At 43.3% G+C, this 21174-nt stretch overlaps 2 protein-coding genes across 6 annotated transcripts in view; one reads left to right on the top strand and one right to left on the bottom strand.

Annotated features, from left to right (window-relative positions):
• Nucleotides 1–21174, bottom strand: part of LOC111144572 (microcephalin 1) — a 242617-nt gene that overhangs the window by 86415 nt on the left and 135028 nt on the right. The window lies entirely within an intron of this gene.
• The window catches only part of LOC111144573 (angiopoietin 2), a 53696-nt gene that overhangs the window by 9835 nt on the left and 22687 nt on the right, over nt 1–21174 (top strand). For 3 of the 4 annotated variants that reach the window (XM_022498929.1, XM_022498930.1, XM_022498931.1), the window contains exon 2: nt 18051–18206. The exons of the other annotated variant lie outside the window; for it this stretch is intronic. In XM_022498929.1, coding sequence (XP_022354637.1) covers nt 18051–18206 — 156 coding nt within the window. The remainder of the gene's footprint in view (nt 1–18050; nt 18207–21174) is intronic. 4 annotated transcript variants of the gene reach the window in all.

Below are 21174 nucleotides of genomic sequence, written 5' to 3'. Positions count from 1 at the left end.
TTGCAAGTGCACAAGGAAAGTGCCTATACCCCACGGCTGGGCGCCTTCTAGAAACACCCTGCTCTGAAACTGTCGATGACCTCTTCCCCCATACCACCCTGCCTATGCTGCTCCATCATGCTCGCTGATAAAGCTACAGAGCCCATTAAAACAGTCAGACTTTATTGTTAAATGTATTTTTATCACTTCAGCGTCCAATAAGTTATAAGTAACACTGCCCTTCTGCCCATTCAGTTTATATAGAAGGCAGGAACTTAAAGACTATGGAAGGGCAGTCTTCAAGCTGCCTTCTGAGTGGGCATTCTGGAGTTAACTCATCAACCCACGTGTCTGGGTAGAAAAGATTCAAAATTCCTAAGAGGTATCATTTCCTCTGGGCTTCTATAAGTATTTTCTCTGCCGTTAGATTTGTGGAATCAACAGATACTATCAATTTTTGGTTGTCTGCTGGATAATTACAAACATTAGTCTGAAGATAATCGAATATTCCTTTGAGTTTTATTAACTACTATCTAGTCTTTGGAATCTTGGAAAATTATTACATACAGATGTAGCTTAAAACGTCCCTAAGCAAACCAGGCTTCTTAATGAGGAATTCTGGTGCAAAAATGCTGCTAGAGAAAAGATATTTTGCTGAATAACATAATCAAATTCCGACCACAAGCTAATAATCTATGCTTAACCTTTGGTGCATGTATATGTAATTCCTTATTATTTATAGTTACTAAGAAACAGACTGTTAAATTCACTAAAACATTTTTAAAACTTATCCAGATTTAAACTTACTAAAGTGTTACTAACAGGAATTCCCAATCAGAATTGGTTTTAACCTAACTATAACAGTAAAATGCTCTTAAAAGCACTGTTGGCTGGGATAACTGGGTTATAAGCTAGAGAATCAAGATTAATCACAACACCATTCCCTCAAATAACCACTGGCCATTTTGCAATGTGTGATTATTTGTCCATATTTTCAAATATGGTCCCCTTCTGGGTTACAACACAGTCGTCCATATGCGTTTCTTCCTCTAAGTGGACAATGTTTAATACGTATAACCTATTTACTACTACACAACTAGCCTGCCCCAACCCAAGAAGGTTTTACGGCTGTAACACACAGAGTTACTGTAGAGAATGCTACTTTCTTTTACCCTTCTTCACCCTGAAATGCCATTACCATTCAAGTCAGTGGTCTCTGAATGAGAAGAAGAAATAGTGAAAGCATTTGTTGAATAACCAACTCTCTCTTAGAGCTGGAATCCCTTCTCTATCCATTTCAGTTTTAAGGGATTCAAAATCCTGAGTTCGCAACACATGTCAGTCACAACAGCCATGGACATAACCTAGCACCACACATTCAGCTCCTCAGAAACAAGGGAGCTGTTGGCTCATTACGCGGATGCCGGCATCTTTCACTTGTTTGCTTAAAAAGTCTACAGAATTCTTGCAAAAAGGAAGCCATTCATGTGACAGCAAAACAGAGAAAGGCACTTCCCCTTTTGCTGGCGCTATATAGCTGCGGCTGTAGGATGAGAGAGGGGGCAGCGACCACCATCAGGCATCATATTACGATGGAGTGACAGTCCACTGAAGGTAGATAGTCTCTTCCCCTTTTACAGAGAAAACTCAAGCTCAGGGTTCTATCACATGGTACACAGCTGGCAAAACCATAGTCAAGTCTCTTTATCTCGGAGCTTCTTATAATAACACACATTCTCAAGAGATTTAAGTAGAAGTCCACACATCTTCTTGTGCAGATCGGGAGAACTGACAGGCTTTGTGGTGTCCCCCCGACACCTGCTGCTCTGAGGGTACACACAGTGGTCACACCCAGAGCATGCCCACACCACAAGGAAGAACCAGTATGGGGAAGATGGCAAACAGTGAGAAGACCAATCTGGGTGGATGTTCTTGCTTCTGTTCTACCCCTGGAGGCGTGCTGAGATGCAAAGTGACTTGCTAGGCTCCGGAGAGGGCGGGCTGCCAGCAGACCCAATATGTCTAATTTCAAAGCCCTTCAATCAGCCGCAGTGTTCCCCCTCCTCCCAAGCTTTGCTTTCTCACTCCCAGGACTGGAACCTACACCCATACAAATGGTAAAACCCAGATGGTTTAAACGTCCATACGACGCTGTGTAAGCACCCATGGGAGCTGCTACCCTTTGGCATCCCCAGACACACATGCAAGGTAACAGCAAGATGGCAGCCTTTTTGGAAGTTTGGAGATAATGGCCATACTTGGCTATGTTTTCAGACAGAGGAAGGGATTCATGAATAAGCAAGGGCAGTGCTAAAATCGAAAGGTAGGTCTTCCACAGGCAGCCCTGTAGGAATAAAAAATAGGCAAAACAAGTCTGAAAGAGCAGGAATTATTCCAAGCCACATACACACCGCTCCCCAACACGCGGATGGACAAGGGCAGCCCTCGCCTTCACAGTTACACATTCATGCCGCTGCAGAAGACATGCCTCAGATTGCCCTGAGCCAGAGTCTGGCAGCACACTGTCGTCCGGTCACACCTGTCGTCAGGTCAGTATTAGCCTGACACTCGGTCAAAACGCCTTCGCTACTCGCCTCACTTCCTCTCATCACGGAGGCACTGCAGCAGCTCACATCCACACAAGCAGGATGAGTCCGGGGTAAAGAGATGAGACCACAGTCACATAACTTCCAGTGCAGTACACTGTTACGACGGCTCTATTTTATTATCAATTGTTGTGAATATCTTACTGTGCCTAATTTAGCAGTTAAACGTTATCATAAGTATGTATGTGCAGGACAAAACAGCAAATACATAGTGTTTGGTACTATTGTGGTTTCAAGCTTCCACTGGGAGTCAGGGGCTCTGCGCCCCGCCCCCCAACGATACGACTGTCTCTTCCTCCTAAGGCTTGCCACCATTCTGCCCTCTGTCACTACAGGTTAATTCTGCTAAGTTTAAGATTTCATATTCTTTCTTGGTCCATTTTATTACTTCTCTGATTTACCCTTTATTAAAGGGTATTAAAATGTACCCTTTTCCCTTACCTTGTAGTGTTTTCACTGTATGAGTATGACACAATTTATGTATCCGCTCTACTGTTATAGATGGATATTTGTGTTCTTTTATTAGAGTCAACACTTCTTAATTGGACACACCCGTGTACCATTTCTCCTGTACTGTTACCATCTTTGGAATTATTCACATGGACTGACTTAAAGATGCCCTTGAATAATTTCCAAGACTCATCTGCCCTCAGAGGAAATCGACTCCACAGAAAATATGCTGAGGAGTGGCCTTTCCCTCCACATGTAATTCCGTAACCTCCATAATCGGAGGTTAACAAGAAATTAGGGTGGAGATAAAACAAAGGCCTGTCAAGTACCAATCCACTACTCTCTCTGGCCTTTCCAATCTTCGCCTCTTCCCTAATAAAACCTTGATTTTTCAGCCTCATCAGAGAGAGCTGGTTCCACACTAGACAATTTTCCAGGTTAGAGCTTACACGTCTGGGAGCACCACGGTTTTCCTTCTGTTCTCAAGTCTTTCTATGCTTCGATTTGTATGATTTACGGTCATCCTTATGAAAATCAGGAGGATGTTCTTTCTGTGCCTTAGCTCGGCTCCTCTATCAGTGGGCGCTGGCCTGAGCTTGCTTCTTGAGCAGCTACGGGACCACGGAGATGCACAGCACAAGGGCTACGAAAACCCAAAGGCTGCTTTTCTGACATGGGCCAGGGTAAAGCTCATGGCCACTGCGAACAGGGTTAGAATGAGGATTCACATCCAGCTTTGAGTTCATCACTGTGTTTCAGTAAATTTCCTAAACTGGCATGAACTTTTTCCCCAAAGGCACCCACGCTCCAGGGGACTAACGGTGCGAGGGCTGAGGAAGAGGTCTACACGTCCCTGTAAAATGCCAGAATGCAGGACAGACATTTTGGATGAATCCTTTACTTCAGTTCTAACTCTGACCTCCTTAGGCCATAGTACTCCTAAAGTTACTCCAGAAGACAGCCAAGATTCCACTGGAACCACTGCTCCTAATCTGAATCCCATAGAGCAGCCAGAACTCCAGTGTAGGTCCTTCTGCTGAGGGCATTCAACAAAGATGCTAAGCCACAAAGTTTAAGCTGGCATTTAGACCACTTTAATTTGAAACCAGATTTCTACAGCTGAGGGAAACTTTCAAGAATTCACTACCACTGATAAAATTAAACTGGCTTGTAGGAGTCAAGACCAAATCATAGCAGCGACCACAGTGATTTCTGGTTAAAAAATGAGGGTGAGATGACTCATACTTTGATTGAAACAAACAAACCCTAACAATAGGAAAACCTCCGCTACTGCTCTTTTCTTCCTGTGTGCCCCCCACCCTCCTTCCCACTTCCTGTGTGCCCCCCCCCCTCATTCCCACTTCCTGTGTGCCCCCATCCTCATTCCCACTTCCTGTGCACCCCACCCTCATTCCCACTTCCTGTGTGCCCCCACCCTAATTCCCACTTCCTGTGTGTCCCCTCACCCCTTATTCCCACTTCCTGTGTGTCCCCTCACTCCTCAGTCCCACTTCCTCTGTGTCTTCACCCTTCATTCCCACTTCCTGCTTATCCCTCTCTCCTTATTCTCAGTTCCTACCTGTCCCCTCACTGCTCATTCCTACTCCTATTAGCCCCTTCATCCCTCATTCCCATTTCCTGTGCCCCCTCATTCCCACTTCCTGCTTGTCCCCTCCCCCCAGTCTCCCTTCCTGTGTGCCCTCACCCCCATTCTCACTTCCTGCTTGTCCCCTCACCCCTTAGCCCCACTTCCTGTGCCCCCTCACTCCTCATTCCCACTTCCTGTTTGTCCCCTCCCCCCAATCCCATTTCCTGTGCCCCCCTCACCCCTCATTCCCACCAGTTCCTTTGTATGGCCTTACTCCTCATCCTCACTCGCTTGTGAGCTGCGTGTTCCCAACAAACTAGTCAGTGAAGACGTGCATCTTAAGGGACTTGTGTGAATGGAGCCACTGCTGCTCTGAAAAAGAGGTGGTGGTGTGCTCCATCAACTCTAGGAGCCCTCAAAATGCACTCCTCGATTAAACATCTGACCCCTAAAGATAAAGCAAAGCGAGTCAGCCATTCCATGGTGGCTCAAAGTAGTGCTGGGCCCTCACCCCACTGAAAGAGAAATATCTCCCGAAAGGATTTTTTTCCCTTTAAGTTGTGAGTAAAAATTCAAGCACGCAGAAGAAAAAGTCAATTCTGAATGACATGCTTTTTATAACTCATGGCCGTGGAGTGAAAGGGGACAGGAATTTTCCACTAGCTTCCGCTGGAATAGACATGCATGCAAAGCAGTAGGGTTAGGGAGAAGGGGCAGACCTCCAGAACTGAAACTAATTATGGGAAAATGATTCAAGTCGCTTGTACTTTTACCGCAAGCATTTGGAGAATCACACTGAAAAGTTACTTCCCAAATTGCTCTGGTGTTCACGAAAATTTGGCTTTTCTATACGTATTAAAACTAGTTCGACTTTGAACAAGTGAGGATGGCAGGCATACAAAGGATAAATTACATGCAGAAGTGGACCACCTTACTCCTGTAAAACTGGCGCACACTCTGTCCTTCCGCTACCCAAGCAAACCCACATCAGCCGGAGGCGAGCAAGCCATGCCCCAGAACGTCGCCTGCTCTGAGACCGTTCCCCGGTAGCAGGCTTCGCTTACTGACGCTGTCCGCTGAAAGGAGACACGGTGCCAAACAACGAGCTGGCGAGAAACGGGGAGGTTCTTCTTCATGGTTTCGGAAGTTAGGAATACGCAAGTGTATGTCTTAAGGAACATCTTACATAATTACCAGTTCTTTTTGATTTACTGATTTCCCAATCAACTTTTCCAATCACAGATATAGCAGTTAAAGACAGTATATGGACTGAGGGAAGGGAGGGGAGGGTCGATTGAGTACACACACCATTAAATGCAGGAGTCGGTAGAGACGTTCGAAGACTTCACTAATACCAGTGACTGAGGAGGGGATGTATCTGCCAGCTAGGCAGCGCTCAGCTTCCCAGACTTGGGAATCAAAATAGACACTGACACCCTCATTTTGAGCCCCAGGCCGACTGTCACGCACTACTTGCCTTTTGTGGCAGTAACCACCAAAAACGTGGCTTTGCACAGCGGCACATTCTAACAGCACTGAAACTGTGAGCTACTTTTCTTCTCTGATACTAATTCTTCTAGTGGCAGGCAGGTGTTAAGTATGCTGCGGTTTCCCTTGAACATTAAACTATCTCCCATGGCCCCCAAGGGTTTGCTGCAGGGACCCAGGATGCCCTGGAAACCGTTTAGAAATGGTGCTAATTTCTTCCATTTAATTTTTATGCTAACAGTGGGCATTTATATGCCTATTTTACCAATGAGAAACCTGAGTTTAAAAAACTTGACCTGGTAGCTAGTATGTAGCTGAGCTAGGATTCACACACGGGTGTGTCTGAGTCTCAGAATCTATGCTGGAACAACAACTCCACAATCACAGTCGCTTCAAGAATCACAACTTCTTCCCTCACTTCATCCAACACAAACAAAGCCACTTTATTCAGGGTCTTTTTTTTTTTTTTTTTTTTTTAATCAGGTTGCTCAAGCAAGAACTACTTGAATTGGATTTACTCAAAATATGATCAAATTCAATGGACTAATTCATGGATTTCACTTTTCTCAGAGTAATTTTGTTTTCATTCCAATGGGCAATGGGTAGCGCAACTATTCAGAGAATAAATCATTTTCTTCCTACACTTGAAGCCACTGAACTCCAACAAAATGCAACCCATGACTCAGACATTTATTTATTTATTATTTATTTTTAGACTAATGGGAACTGCAAGAATTCTTTCTTGGTCTTCCAAGAGCAAATGCCTTTTATGCTTGATCCGGAAAGAATTGAGTTTCAGAATGTGAAATCACTAATTTACCTAACTAAATACTTTTAACCCTCTTTGGGCAGCTGGAACAGTTTAATCTATAGCTCTCTGCAGTTGCTGTGAAATCACTTTTTCAAAGTTCATTGCTTTAGGCGGTATTTAGGAACAAGCAGATGAGAACTCCAGACAGAGGTAAATAAAATCACTTATAGCAACTAGGGTCATGGTGTCACAGCAAAATTTGTCAAACATTTCATTTTTAATATCCTTTCATTTTAAACAAGCCTCTTTATTGAGGTCTAAAACACAGGAAGTGTATAAAATATACAATTCTTAAATCGACAGCTTTGTGAACTTTTAAAACACGAATTTAGTCATGCAACCAGCTCTAAGATTAAGATATAAAATATTTCCAGCAGGGAAGCCTGGGTGGCTCAGTGGGCTAAAGCCTCTGCCTTCGGCTCAGGTCATGATCCCAGGGTCCTGGGATCAAGCCCCACATCGGGCTCTCTGCTCAGCAGGAAGCCTTCTTCCTCCTCTCTCTCTGCCTGCCTCTCTGCCTGCCTCTCTGCCTACTTGTGATCTCTGTCTGTCAAATAAATAAAATCTTTTAAAAAAAATATTTCCAGCACCCCAGAAATTTCCATCCCAGCTCGTTCCCAGTTCATAACTTCGCCTGCACCACCACTAGCCCCCCCACCCCAGCATCTCGCACCCAGAAATCATTATTCTGACTTTGGTCACCATCAGTAGGTTTGGTCTATTCTTGAATGTGATATAAATGAGATCATGTAGTAGGTATTCTTTGGTATGTGGCTTCTTTTGCTCTGTGATGCCTGTGACAGCATTTAATTTTAGCAGCAACATATTATTTTTTTAAAAGTTAAATTGTAGTACATTAGCACTCAAATCTGTCCCCAAGGAGCAACATTTACAAATCAAAATAATCATTCTATTGTGAGAAAGCAACTGGTAGAAAGTGTTCATTAAAGAATGTTCTTTAGTCCTTTTCAATCTGATACCATGTAACTGGCCACAAAACATAGCTCAAGTCTTCCTAGTTTGGACAGACCAACAGACTTTATATACAGCGAGTCAGTATGTAGGAACGGTTATTTCACTGCAAAGTATAACTCTCTATGCCACATCTGTGTCTTCATCTAAATGGATTACTTCTTACACTGAAATTTCGTGCAAAAATTACGTTAGGATAAGTTAGAAATCCCATAGAAAGAGAATAGTATGCTTTTAAACTCCATATGAAGCAGTGGCACCTTCATTTTATGGCCAATTTTGCATATCTATTCTTACTCAACCCTGGAGAGCAAGTGACTCCCCCAATACATGAATGGCATGCTCCGGGAACAAAAGATTGAAATAAAATCCCTCTACAAATGAATCAGAAACATCATCCCCAGAACTGGTATTCTGTAAAGAGAAGTTTGATCCCACATATATTTTGTAGGAGGATACTCTCTTATTTCAGGTCAGGAGGCCCTGGAAGACATAATTAGAAGCTCGCTGATTCGTCCAAAGTCATAATCACTATTTGCAGTTCCCAGCTGAGGCTCTGTTCTCGTGGAGTCAAACTGCAGCCATCCCCAGAGCACTGTGTGTGTGGCTTTGGAACAGTTTCCCTGGATGGCGAGCCACAGAAAGAAGTGGAATGTGCTTAGAGCTCTGGTATGGCCTTCCAAAGTGAACAGCAGTCCCACTTGGCTGTCGACATTTCAGAGGTGAACAGTAAATACTTTGAAACATATTTAATATGCTTCTTATCAAATTTCAGATCAAGAAATGAAGATAAACTAAAGTTAGTTTTTTTTTTAAAAAATCCATACTATTTTGTCTTGCCACATAATTTGGGCACTGGAAATGGTTTTGCTTTTGCTGCACTGCTTCTGATTAGAAAAAAATTCTACTGTTGATCAGGTTTTATTTTATTTATTTTTTTAATTTTTTAATTCTTAGATTTTGTTTATTTGAGAGAGAGCACCAGAGTGGGGAGGGTCAGAGAGAGAAGCAGACTCCCCACTGAGCAGGGAACTGGATGTGGGACTCCATCCCGGGATTCCAGGATCATGACCTGAACCAAAGGCAGTTGCTTAACCAACTGAGCCACCCAGGCGCCCTTGATCAGGTTTTAAATAAGTTGTTAACATGCTTAAAAATGTATTGCAGGTTTAAAAATTAATGTACAGCTTTAAAGATTAACATAGCCTGATTAAACAAATGATTTTTATTCTCTGATGTGTTAAAAAAAAAAAAAGATTTATCACTTTGTTTCTGCAAAGTACAATTTCTTAAAATATGTGCACACAGGCCACTGAATCATGTGAATAAATAGGAAAATACGAAAAACATATAGCTTTAAACACTTGTGAAAATGAAGACTGAACCAGAGGTCAAATTAGAGGCAATCTAATATTAGACTTGGGAAGAGGTGCACGCTCCCAAATGGCTCAGGAAAGCATGAACTTTAGCTGTTTTAAACTCGTAAAATGAAAAAGCTGCAGCTACAGTGCTTGGAAGGTGAGAACACGCTTGCCTAAATATTTCCCAGGACTCTTCCTGCAGCAACTAGTGTTCCACACAGCCCTCCCCCGCCACACACAGGGCACCGTCACACTGTGCTCCCAGAAATGTCGAATCAGAGAAGAGAGGATAGAAAAGTATACTGTATCCCTTCATCCTCGTCCTCAGCAGAGCGGACAGAACGATGTTCTGGCAAGAGAATCTGAACAAGTCAGAAGAGGACTATCGGAAAACCACCACAGGACTACGTTAGCGGACACTGCGTCAGTGGTAGTTCATACACAGAAGGTGGGATACTTTACTGCTAAATGCTCATGCAAATTAGGCTGATGTACTTTGAGAGTTTTCCAATGTTGCCCCCCCAATTCTCTCCACCTTTGAGTTTGCCAGCCACAGGAGGTACAGCAGCAGAGCGCTGTGCGCGCTGTGCGTCTGCTCTGATGTGCAGGGAACAGCAGGAGGCTGGAGGCCCAGTCCCGAGACTCCCCAAGCTGGCCCATCTGCATTCCCAAATCCCCCCCCCCCCCCCCCCCCCCCCCCCCCCCCCCCCCCCCCCCCCCCCCCCCCCCCCCCCCCCCCCCCGCCCCGTCCTCCCTTTCTGTGAAAGAAACAACACAGGCTTTCTGCCTTCCTCACGAAGAACTAGCTTGCCTTGAAAGTATCTTCAAGGCAAAAATCATTTAAATTCCTTTAGCCTTTTCCCTTCTTTCCGGGCCATCTAGTATAGTTAATTGTGATGGCGTACATTTATTTCACGTCAAAAAGGAAAAAAATGCCCGCTCCAAAGGTGATCACACTCTTTTGTCCCTAGAAATCTCTGCAGGATTTCAGCAAAGCCACATGAATACAGAAAGAGACAGTAGAAAGGGGGCAGATAAAAGATGGAAACAAGCTTTGGGATGGGACTACTTCACAGAATTTACAAAGTAACCCTGTTAATACCTGGTGGCATCCTTTTTTAGGTGAGCACAGCTACACCAGCGTGGTGCTGAGTGCTGCCTCGGCTGTGAGCCACCAAGGAATTAATCCCTACTCAGCTGTGAGCTCACACTGGTGATCCAGGACCTGGTAGATTCCAGAAATGAGGGAACTCAACAATAGGACTGATTTCTAAGCCTTTTTCCCCCTCAGCTTTTGACAGTTTATCATGCCACAGAGGAGTGACAACGGATGGATGGGTCTAGATTTATTTCCATCTCCACACGTGAGCACTTATGTGCTTTATACATATGCATCTGTCCATGAATATACACATTTCAAAGGTACTATCTGCCATAGAAAAGTATTTACTCACTTTGTTTTTTTTCTCTCATTGCACCCTAGTTTTAGAGATGCAAGAAAACAGTGGTTTCATTAAAAGAATCTCCAGTTATATTGTAGCCTAAATGCATCAATCTCATCCCAGAAGTGAATTTCAAATGCTCCCATTTCTAATAATTGATGTTTCAGTTCATTTTATAAGAAGAGAAGAGCTATATATTCCTTTTCTGTCTCTGTCACTACCATCTCCTACGCTGAGAACAAAACATTCCAAGAACTAGAGCGATGCGAAAGTCCGCAGAACGTCTCCTGCGCAGACCACATCTGGGAGGTGGAAAGTGAAATTCTCCTCCGTCTCTTGAGCGGCTCCAGCCTTGCCAGGGGCGGGGGCTCTGCGGGGGGCGCTCTGCGCCTGCGCTTCTGGTCTTCAGCGTCAGAAGCCCGCAATGTGGGAATGGCTGCTTTCCTGGCAGCTCTCCCTGGCAGCACACCGTGAGCAGGTACAAGGTTCCCACCATACGGAACTGCCGATGCCAGGGCTCTTGCCCAGGGATCCCCTGTGACTCAGGTCTGGCGGCACTCTGCTGTGGCCTCCTCCTCTGTCACTGCGGACTCCGGTCCAGGCATGGTGGGTGGGAGGCACATGCGTGCTGCAGCCTCGGTCTTCTTCTCTGTAAGCCAGGCCAGTAGCACCATCCTGCTGTCTCAGGGAACACCTCCTCCAGCCGCTCCCACGCCCTCGGTGGTCAGCATCACAGACGGGGGCTCCCTGCCCGCCCTCCAAGCTGGCTAAGGAGGCCAGTGCCATCTCCCCAGAGCTCCTGCAGGCAGCCCTCAAGTGTGGGAGAGCTGAAGCCCTCCAGGCTACCTCGCCCAGAGGGATGGGAGCCTGCCCTTTCTGCCACAGGTGGAGGCGAAGTTCGGTGCTGAAACACATTTCCTACAGCTCCTCAGAAGGGTTTGTGGGATTTTTCACTGGTGCTACCCCAGTGGTAGCCAACCAAGTCCACATGTTTGAGCTGGCCTCAGCCTCCCTGCTTCCCTGGCCTGTCTTCCATTGCTCCCTGGGACCACTTCCTAAATAAACTTCCTGCATGCATGCTTTTGTCTCTGGCCCTGGTATGGGGGAAACCCAAGCTGAGGCAGGAGGAGAATCAAGTGAAATTACTACATTAACTAATTGATTAAAAAAAGAGAGATATTTAAAATATACAGAAATATTACACAATATATTTATATATTGATATATAAAGAAGTTAATATGTATAAAATCATTTTGCAATTGCAAATTGCTATTACCACTGTTGCATTATATAAACATATACATCACCTTGTAGTACCTGTCGCATTTATGTGCTCCCTGCCTGAGTATCTGTAAGGTTTTGTGAGCCAGAGCCCTAGTAAATATTCGGATAAATACACATGTACCTTAAGAGCCCTTTAAAAACCCACACAGATGTAAAACGTGACACCTTTTCCCATACGAAAAATCCAAACTCATTTATGTTACTATATATCAGACTTCAAGCTGGTGTATATTTAAAAATGGCTGCTATTGATGAAAAAAAAAAAAACAGCCATCTTATCAGTAGGATATGACTGGAACGCTTGAGGGGAGAAAATACACTTTCTCCTTAGATTCTGGAGCCATGCTAAGGGAAACGCACAAAGAGGCAAAGAGATGGAAGTTTACGGGATGAAGACCCCCCCCCCCAATTAAATAACAGAGAAAGATACGTAGTTACCTTCACAAATAAAAGCTAAGAAATATGGCTTCAGGGAGCATAGATATGCTGATATTCAAATTTTTTAAACTGTATCAGTCACAGGTGGAGGGGACAAGCTACAACTTTACACTGACACCAACTGGTGCCTGCAACTCTGTTGCCCATCACGGTTTCAAGTTTATAGTCATCAAAAGCACACTTTTAGTCTCTTTATGACCAGTGAAAATAGGAAGTTATCTAGACACAGTATCAGATAACAAAAGTTGCTCATAAATTATTAATAGAAGAATGCTGAAAACATAGAGCAGAACAAATTAGTTATAGGACTGGCTGTAGAAAGAAAGGACCAAAATTATAGACAGTCAATGGAATGCATGTGGCTTTGGTATGGACTTTTCTAGGCTGGATAAATTCAAATATGGCTTCAATACAAAGAGGCAACAGAAGAACTCCCCAGCTGACAGGGCATTTGAACATTATCTCCAAAGTATGCGCAATGTGTTTGCCCCTCGACTCCTGCAAGTGTTTCCGAGGACAAAGACATGCTTGAGTCATGCATCTCCCAGCCTTTCCCTCTTCATCTCTCCTTAAATGCTGCTGAGTACATAACTGCTTAGGAAGTAAAATCCCTAGATTAAAAATAATAAAGTTTGTAAGGACCAGGAGAAAAGCCTATCTTGCCACTTTTCTGTCTGAAAACCTCAAAAGATGTTTCAGTTTCTTCATGACAGGGAACCAAGAACATTAGGTCAAAAGACTTCCAAACAGAAAATCCCTGGTTTTAATAATTTCGCCTCCAAGTTTTCAAGCTAATTTTAAGAGCACAAGCTTTGTGTGTTGCTACTAGGGTGTGTGGCTGAAGAAGGGTTACGAACGTCCGTATCCGGAGCAAACGAGAACGTAGATCTTTACTCGTAGGCAACTTAAAAATCAATCAAAGAAGTACAAAATGTATTTGGGGGGTATCAAAATGCAACACAACAGTGCAGTGGAGATCTTTGAGGAGGGTGTACGATGGGGTAGGGTGTAACCAGAGGAGGGGGAGAGGGATGCAGGTCAAGGGAGATGGCAGACAAAGGCAGGAGGTCTGAAGCCGCCCAAGGGGTCTGGTGCAGCCAGAAGGCAAGGTGCTCAGAGGAAGCCAGGCTGGGAGGTTCGAGAGGTCAGAAAGAGTGCGTGCCGCCAAGCAGGGTGTCCGCACTTCCTCGCACAGGCGCAACCACATGGCAGTAATGTGAGCTGCAGAGAGACCACAACACTCAGGGTGGGGCCGCCGGAGTACAGTCAGGGGCTGCGTGACAATCCAGAAGATGGAAGAAGATGGAAGACACTGGGTGGGAAGAAGGGATCGAGTCAGGAGGGATTACTGAGGCAGGAAAAAAGAAAACCATCCCTTTTGGGGATGTGTGTGCACAAGAGAGAACAGTTACAGTAACTTGTTTCTAAATTACAATGCTAGGGATAAAAGGTTTCCAGTGAAACATCTCACAATTTGTTAATTTCCCACGGAAGTTCGCACGTTCAGAGGACAAAAACTAATTAATTAAAAGGTATCGGACACAGAGCTTTATTTAACTAGAAAGAATCTCTCAACCAAGACTATATACTTGGTACAGAACCAAGATCAAAATCTTAAGGTTGCAGATAGTTTTCGTACACTATCTATGTTTTCCTTTCCCCAGCCAGTTTCAAGATTACTTTCCTTTTGGTCAAAAAAAAAAAAGAAAAAAAAAAAAAAGATGATAATCTTGGTGAGATGAAAGACAGCAAGGGAAGCATTTTAATGTGTAATCAATCTGCCATAGTTACCTTGCAAACAGACTTATTTTTTCCTGTCAAATTTAATCATCCCAAATGTTGAAGGAGTAATCAAAACCTTCAGGACCTATTTTACATGAATATAGAGACAGATATATCTTTATGTACATTAGAATAGTTTACTCTGGTTGCTTGAACTTCAATGTGTTGCCAACTTGAAAGGCTATGTTTAGGGTGCACTCTTTTAGCAAATCAAACCAATACTGAGCAACAGCCCAGGCCACTACAAAGACAGCGACGGTCCTTAAATGTTCCTTAAATTTGGATAATTCACTTGAACTCTAAGGAAAGAGAAACAGCTTAAGGACTTTCAGTGCTTAGCCCAACAACTTAAGAAGGGGGCAAAATGAATGTCCACAATATCCTTTTAAATTGCAATGAGGACTTGGGGAGGGGGGCACTTGGCCTCACAAATCAGAATCACAGCATAATCATCTTCTGACATGAAGGCAACGTCAAACATTCCTGCAAAACGTGAGTGTGTGAAGCCACCCGTGTGAAATGAGGAAGAAGCCCATCTCCTCCCTGGGGAGGTTCAAGTATCTTGGAACTGTTTGGAGAAGAGCAGCTCAGTGCAGATGGCAAAGACAGACACAGCTGCCCCAGGACAGAGGGAGCGTGACACTGCCAAGAGGAGCAGAGATCTTCTTCCGCTCACATTCCTCCTTGAACGCAGACTTCCTTATACTAGAATGGAACTGCACTGGACAGATTGCTATATTGCCGGGTTTCAGCTGCAGGCGGCAAAAACAAGTGATACTAAACAGAAATACATTCTGGGGCAATAAACTAGAAAAACGGAAAAGGCAGAAGGGTGGCTTATAGGCACGCCAGTCCTAGTGCAGGCGCCCAAGATCCGGGGTGCCTGGAGTCCACGGGAAGCATGAACAGAGGAACAGGAACGTGGGCAGCGCGCAGCCAACGTTAGCTGTGGCTGCTGCAGCCATTCTTGTTGCCATTTCTTCTGGCACTGAGTGCGTTCTTCTTTGTTGTCAAAGAGTACTCAACTGTCACAGCACCCATTTCTCTTAAAATCTTAACTTACGTTCACTGCTTCAAGTGTGAGAGCACAAATCTTTCTGAGAATCAACACAAAGATGTCTACTTCCAGATTTTTCTGTTTCTGTTCCACTTTTCTCCCCAAGACCTCAATTAGATACTGGGTTAGTAGCTTATAGATTTTTACTTTATTTAGTTGTATATACTGTATATAGACACGAGCCACGTATGTGCCATGTACGTACGGCCCGTGCCTGCCCAGGCAGGACGCACATGCATGTACCGTAACTTGCTTCAGCGAAGACTGACCACACCCACACACCCACCACATACATGCACTTCCTCCTCCTGAAAAGCTGGAAAACAGTGACTTGAAAATATTTTCTACTCTATTGTTTCTAAGCTTAGAAAACGTTATGGCAATAAAGTTAAAATTTTTTACTTTTAAAAACTGGGTATTTTAAAGTTCTTGAGTCTAATTTTAAATGGAAAGTTGACTTTAAAATGTCAGATTATAAATAAGCTTCTCATGTGTCCCGATGGTTGTAACCATATTTGACTCAGTAGTTCTCGAATGTGGCGGGGGAGGACTGAAGGACCCATTTTCTTCATCTAGTTATATGATTTAGAGTGACAAAGGACAGAATCATTTCTATGTAGTTCTTAAGTACCAAAATCAGTAAGAGGATTAAGACCTGTATTTATGCTAATTTATAAATTATTACTTTATGGTATGGACTTAAACCAAACTCCAGCTTGGATATATCTTTAATAAGTCCAAACTTCCCAGAGTAAGGCTTTCTAAATATTATCTTTGCTGGGTGTTGAGAGTAACTAAGGCAACTCTTCTGGATGACTTACACAACTTTAACTTGAACCTCAAAAATTCTATTACTCCCACGGTGATGAGAGGAGTGAAAGAAGGAGTGTGTGTGAAAGTAAGTGTGTGAAAGAGAGACAGAGGGAAAGAAAGGAAAAATAACAAAGTTCTGTCTGAACTCCTATAACTTGTTTAAATCATAAAAGTTAAATTTTAAAAAGGCGGGAGAGGGGACGAATACTACATTAAGAAAAGACCTAGCTAGTTTGCTGGTTAATACAGGTTTAACAAGGGTTTCACTCTTCCTATTTTATGAAGTCTATACCAGAGGTATTTCCTGGACTGCCAAGTAATAGCACATGATTTCATTTTTTACAGTGGTCTACTCCACTTTTGTTCATATAGAGAAGGCGAGGCTTCAACTACAAGAGTTTACAAGAGATCAGAGCTGCAGGAGTTGTCAGGATGATGATATGTGATCTGCCCATTGGCCAGGGAAGAACCAGGGAGTGACCACTGACCCTCAAGATAACCAGCAAGGAGGGAGATGGGAAGCACGAAGGGGCGGGGTAGAGTCTACGGCAAGTTAGAAATTGAGGCAGTAAATCCAGACTTCTAATACCAGCCCTGAGACGTAGAATACCCAAGACACAGTTTATAAAAATTATACCAACAAAGAAACCCTTGAACTCTAAGGGACAAACTCCACCCTTCCATTGTATTTTCTCACTTTCATAGGTAGAAGTACAGAATTATTTCACTGTTAAGATTTTAGGAGAAACGATGCTTGGTGACCAGCTCTGTGAATGGCTTCTGTGCAGATGATTAAAGTTTTAAAGAAAGGCATTATAAGCAGTTTTATACTCCTCTTTCAATTATTCAATTTAATTTTAAAAATTTTGAGTTATTACTATGAGAAAAAAATAAAAAGAAAGTTTTCTGTCCTTGTGAACTCATAGTTTGGGCTAAAGAATAGAATTGTGGCTCTTATCATTGGATCACCATGAAAAACAAAGAAGAAAGGAAATTGCATTTTACATATCCAAAGTTATGCATACACACAATGACCATAAATGCTTAGGTAAGCCTTCCGATGTTTCTCTGACCACTCAGAAACTCTATTCTATGCAGGGGACACTGGGCACTCCTAAAGTTAAGGAACATCCCTCGAGTCAAAGAAAAATAAGAGAGTAGGTGTCCACAGCCCAAAGCCTCTTTCCCACACATCTGGATGTCCTACATTTATATTTAGTTGTATGATTTTACTGCCAAAGATATAGGGATCTATACCTATGGCAGTGAAATTAGCTTCTGCACTGTCTTGTGCTGAAGCTAATATTAAAATGGGCTGGCATGCCCACATACCGGCAAGTGGAGTGATGAAGGTCCTAACGTAGGATTACACATTTGCCTGGTATCTGAAATGAGGAACCTGTGAAAAACGCACCCATGTTAGGAAAGACCTACTAGGTCTAATGTGTGCTGAATAAGGTAAGAGGGAAGTGGGGGGTGGTCCTGCAGAACGTGGACCTGAGGCGTGATGCTGTAATCCAACAGTGAGCCTTTCCTCATGCTCTACCTTACATAGTCTTCTCAAGTCTCTATTTCAAGAAACCACAAGTCTAGAATGTGGGAGAAATAGTAATGCTTCTTAACACCAAATTGTCCTTTCCTGCCTAATGAGGCCAGAGCTGCAGCCGGACAGAATGCCTGCTAATGACACACCCCCTTCTGCCCACCTCTAAATGGGGGTCCTGCCACCTCCTGTGCCAGCCACGGCGTGGGCTTCTGGATGTGGCTATCTCCCACACATGATGTGAACAAGCTGTTGGTTTTAAGTTAACATAAGACCACACTTCATTGTGCCACTGGTGATAAAAAACATAGCAAGATCAGAGCAAGGCACAGGTCTTCCAACACATCTTTTTTAAAGGAAATGGGCAAATATTTAGGAATGAGGTTTCTGACCATTTGACTGATGACTGTCTTTCTGACACATGTTCTTTTCTAGCTTGAGAATTACATCCAGGACAACATGAAGAGAGAAATGGTAGAGATGCAACAGAATGCAGTACAGAACCAGACCGCTGTGATGATAGAAATAGGAACAAACCTCCTCAATCAAACAGCAGCGCAAACCCGGAAGCTAACGGACGTTGAAGCACAAGTAAGTCACGGAGCACAACGCACGTAATGGTCCAGCTAGACTAGCGACTAGCAAGAAATCAGGCCGCATGGTTACCTGATTAAATGGTGGAAAAATGAAGAAAGCTTAAAAAAAAAAAAATGAAGAAAGCTTGAGGGTAGCAGGAAAAAAATTGGTAAGAAAATAAGAATTTGTGGTACATAAGGTTTTAAAATCCGTAAATACATTTTCTTCTTTTTTTTTTTTTTTCTCTTAAAGATTTATGTATTTTAGAGAGTGGGGCGGCAGGGGGAGGGGCAGAAGGAAAGGGAGAGAGAATCCCAAGCAGACTCCCCACTGAGCGTGAAGCCAGACAGGGGGCTCGATCCCACAACGTTGAGATCATGACCTGAGCCGAAATTAAGAGTCAGACGCTCAACCGACTGAGCCACCCACATGTCCCCATTTTCATCTTTAGTACTGAGGTTAAATTAATTTTCCTACTAATGGCATGTGAATCATTTTGTATGATGCATGCTGGACAACTACAAGACAAATGCTCCCCTGCCTCGCTGGGTACCTTTTGGACTCTGGGTTAAGTCCTTAGCTTGTTTCGTGCATTTGAGAAATGAAAGGCACTGAAGAAGAGTGCAAGACATTTTGTTCTTCAATCTAACTTTTAAGGTAAAGCCAGATCTCAAAGAAGTATGAAAACAGTTTGTGGTATGAGTTCATAGACAAAGCCGCAGCAGCTGTGGCACAGAGGGCTTACCCATCCCCCGATGGCTCACTTCCCGCCATCAGCCAGCTGAGTGAGTCTGAGCAAGGCACTCAGCTCCTGGGGGCCTTGGTGGGTTTAACTATAAAGTGAGGGCTAGGTCTTACAACTGGCTGCTAAGTGCTCTTTTAGCTTTCAGATTTTACGAGCTCCTGATTAACAGCAGGAGGAGACAGGAATATGAAAATAACAAAAGAACAACACCAAGACACTAAGCATCAAAACATTGAAACAAAATTCACTGCATCATGCCAAATGACACACAACGTGTGACTGAGTGAGAATAGTCTGGGGGTGGTGGGGGCACCTGGGTGACTCAGTTGGTTGAGCATGTGACTTTGTCTCAGGTCATAATCTCTGGGTCCTGGGACCAAGCCCTGCCTTGGGATGGGGGTGGGGGGTGTCCCTGCTCAGCAGGGAGTCTGCTTTTCCCTCTCCCTCTGCTCCTCCCTCCACTCATGCTCTCTCTGTCTCTCTCTCAAATAAATAAGTAAAATCTTAAAAAAAAAAAAAAAAAGAAGGAAGGAATAGTCTAGGTGTGGGAAAAAAAAGGACTGTTGGTGGAATCTATTAAGAGGCTCTCAGTTCAAGTCTCTTCATTGGTGAACCTGCTTTCTGGTTCCTAACCCTGGATTCTTTATAGGCTTATGAAGTTAGTACCTTACTGCTCTGAGTTGTAAGCAATGTTTTAAAAAAAAGAGGGAGAGAGAAAGAGAGAGAATATTTAATAGTAAATAATTTCTATGATGTATTACTTCTATATGCTACTTCAGCCAAAAGAAATGCCAGACATCAGCAGAAGGGGATATGAGGTAAGAGAAATGATAAGCCTCCCAACTGGAATAAGGTCACGTCTAGAACGGTACAGCTGTCCTTTCATTGTCCCCCTACGAACTGTTGGATAAAGTAGGGAAAACAGTAGGAAAGTGGCTGGAGAATAAAAGATTTTTATCTGAGGACAGAATAAGAAGTTACTTCTTTACCAAATCTTTCCACAATATTAGAACAATGTAGGGAAAATGTAACTACACTATACGATGGATCACAAGGTATGAAAACTGTAATCCCAAGAAGTGATAAAAGATAAAAATGAAAAGATAAAAAATTTAAAGTAAATGTAACAATATATCCATAGTCAATTACTAAAATAAGTTAATAATGTTTAAATCATATGCCCCACCTTTTGATAGCAAAACTAGTGGGAAATCAACCTCATCCAAAAAAATGTCTGAGAGTATAACATTCCTTATATTTTCAGACAATGGTAATCAAGGGTAAGACATGAAGCAATGCCATAACCTTTACGACATCCTGTGTAAGGCAGGCTTTCTAGCTTTCATTGAGCTTTGGTTGGGTCACATTATTTTTTAAAAATCTATTGTAAAACTAGATATTGTATGATCTGTGATAACAGGAAAATTGGAGGGTGACTGGAAAGAAAACAGCCTACTATGTCCAGCTAAACACATTAAAATGGCTGAACCGAAGCAAGGACATCAAGGGACCGAATTATGCACCAAATATATTGTAGGCACTACTTAGCAATTACTGTGCAAAATGGGTTTAAATCCAAACATAAAATTTTCTCATTATAAAGATTCCTGTAGCCTGTCAGAGTGAGAAGCTATTCCACTGGACAATGAGGGATGGGTAGAGGTCCAAGATCATAAAGACCACAGACAAGCACCTGACGTGGATAATTTAGACAGTCACCTACTGCTGGAGGCCTTGGGGAAGGGATAAAAAAACAGCACCACTGATCCCAGGTCAGTCAGGCCCTATATGCCATCCTCCCCAGCTCTGGCCCATTGTGCTCTTTTTATAGCTCTTAGGAGTTGAATAAAGGAACCCAGTTTCCAGTTCCTTTTACAATGACCAACATAGAGTATTTGGGCCCAAAGAAGATATAAGCCAAATCTATCATCCAGGTATTAACATTAAAACCCAACCTTTCTGCAGGCCAATGCCTTTACTCATTCATAAGACTGTTCATGGTATGTACTCATGCTGCTTTGACTAAGGACAGGACTATCCCTACAGCTGCCCAGTGGGGCCTGGCCAAGCCTTTTATGAATGACACAGACCCTGAGCAAACAATGGTTCTTTCAAGGACCCTTATTCCTGGGCAACAATTCTGCCTTACACTTACACGTGATGTCACATCCTGAATAACCATGCCCCAGAGGATGTGAGTAATAGACTCTTCCTGCTAGAAGGCAGCCAAACACCAAA

This window comes from Enhydra lutris, unplaced genomic scaffold (assembly GCF_002288905.1).
Source record: "Enhydra lutris kenyoni isolate GAN:26980312 unplaced genomic scaffold, ASM228890v2 scaffoldscaffold11, whole genome shotgun sequence".
Classification (NCBI taxonomy): domain Eukaryota; kingdom Metazoa; phylum Chordata; class Mammalia; order Carnivora; family Mustelidae; genus Enhydra; species Enhydra lutris.
The sequence above is the reverse complement of the archived record's forward strand: the minus strand, read 5'-3'. Positions and strand labels throughout refer to the sequence as shown.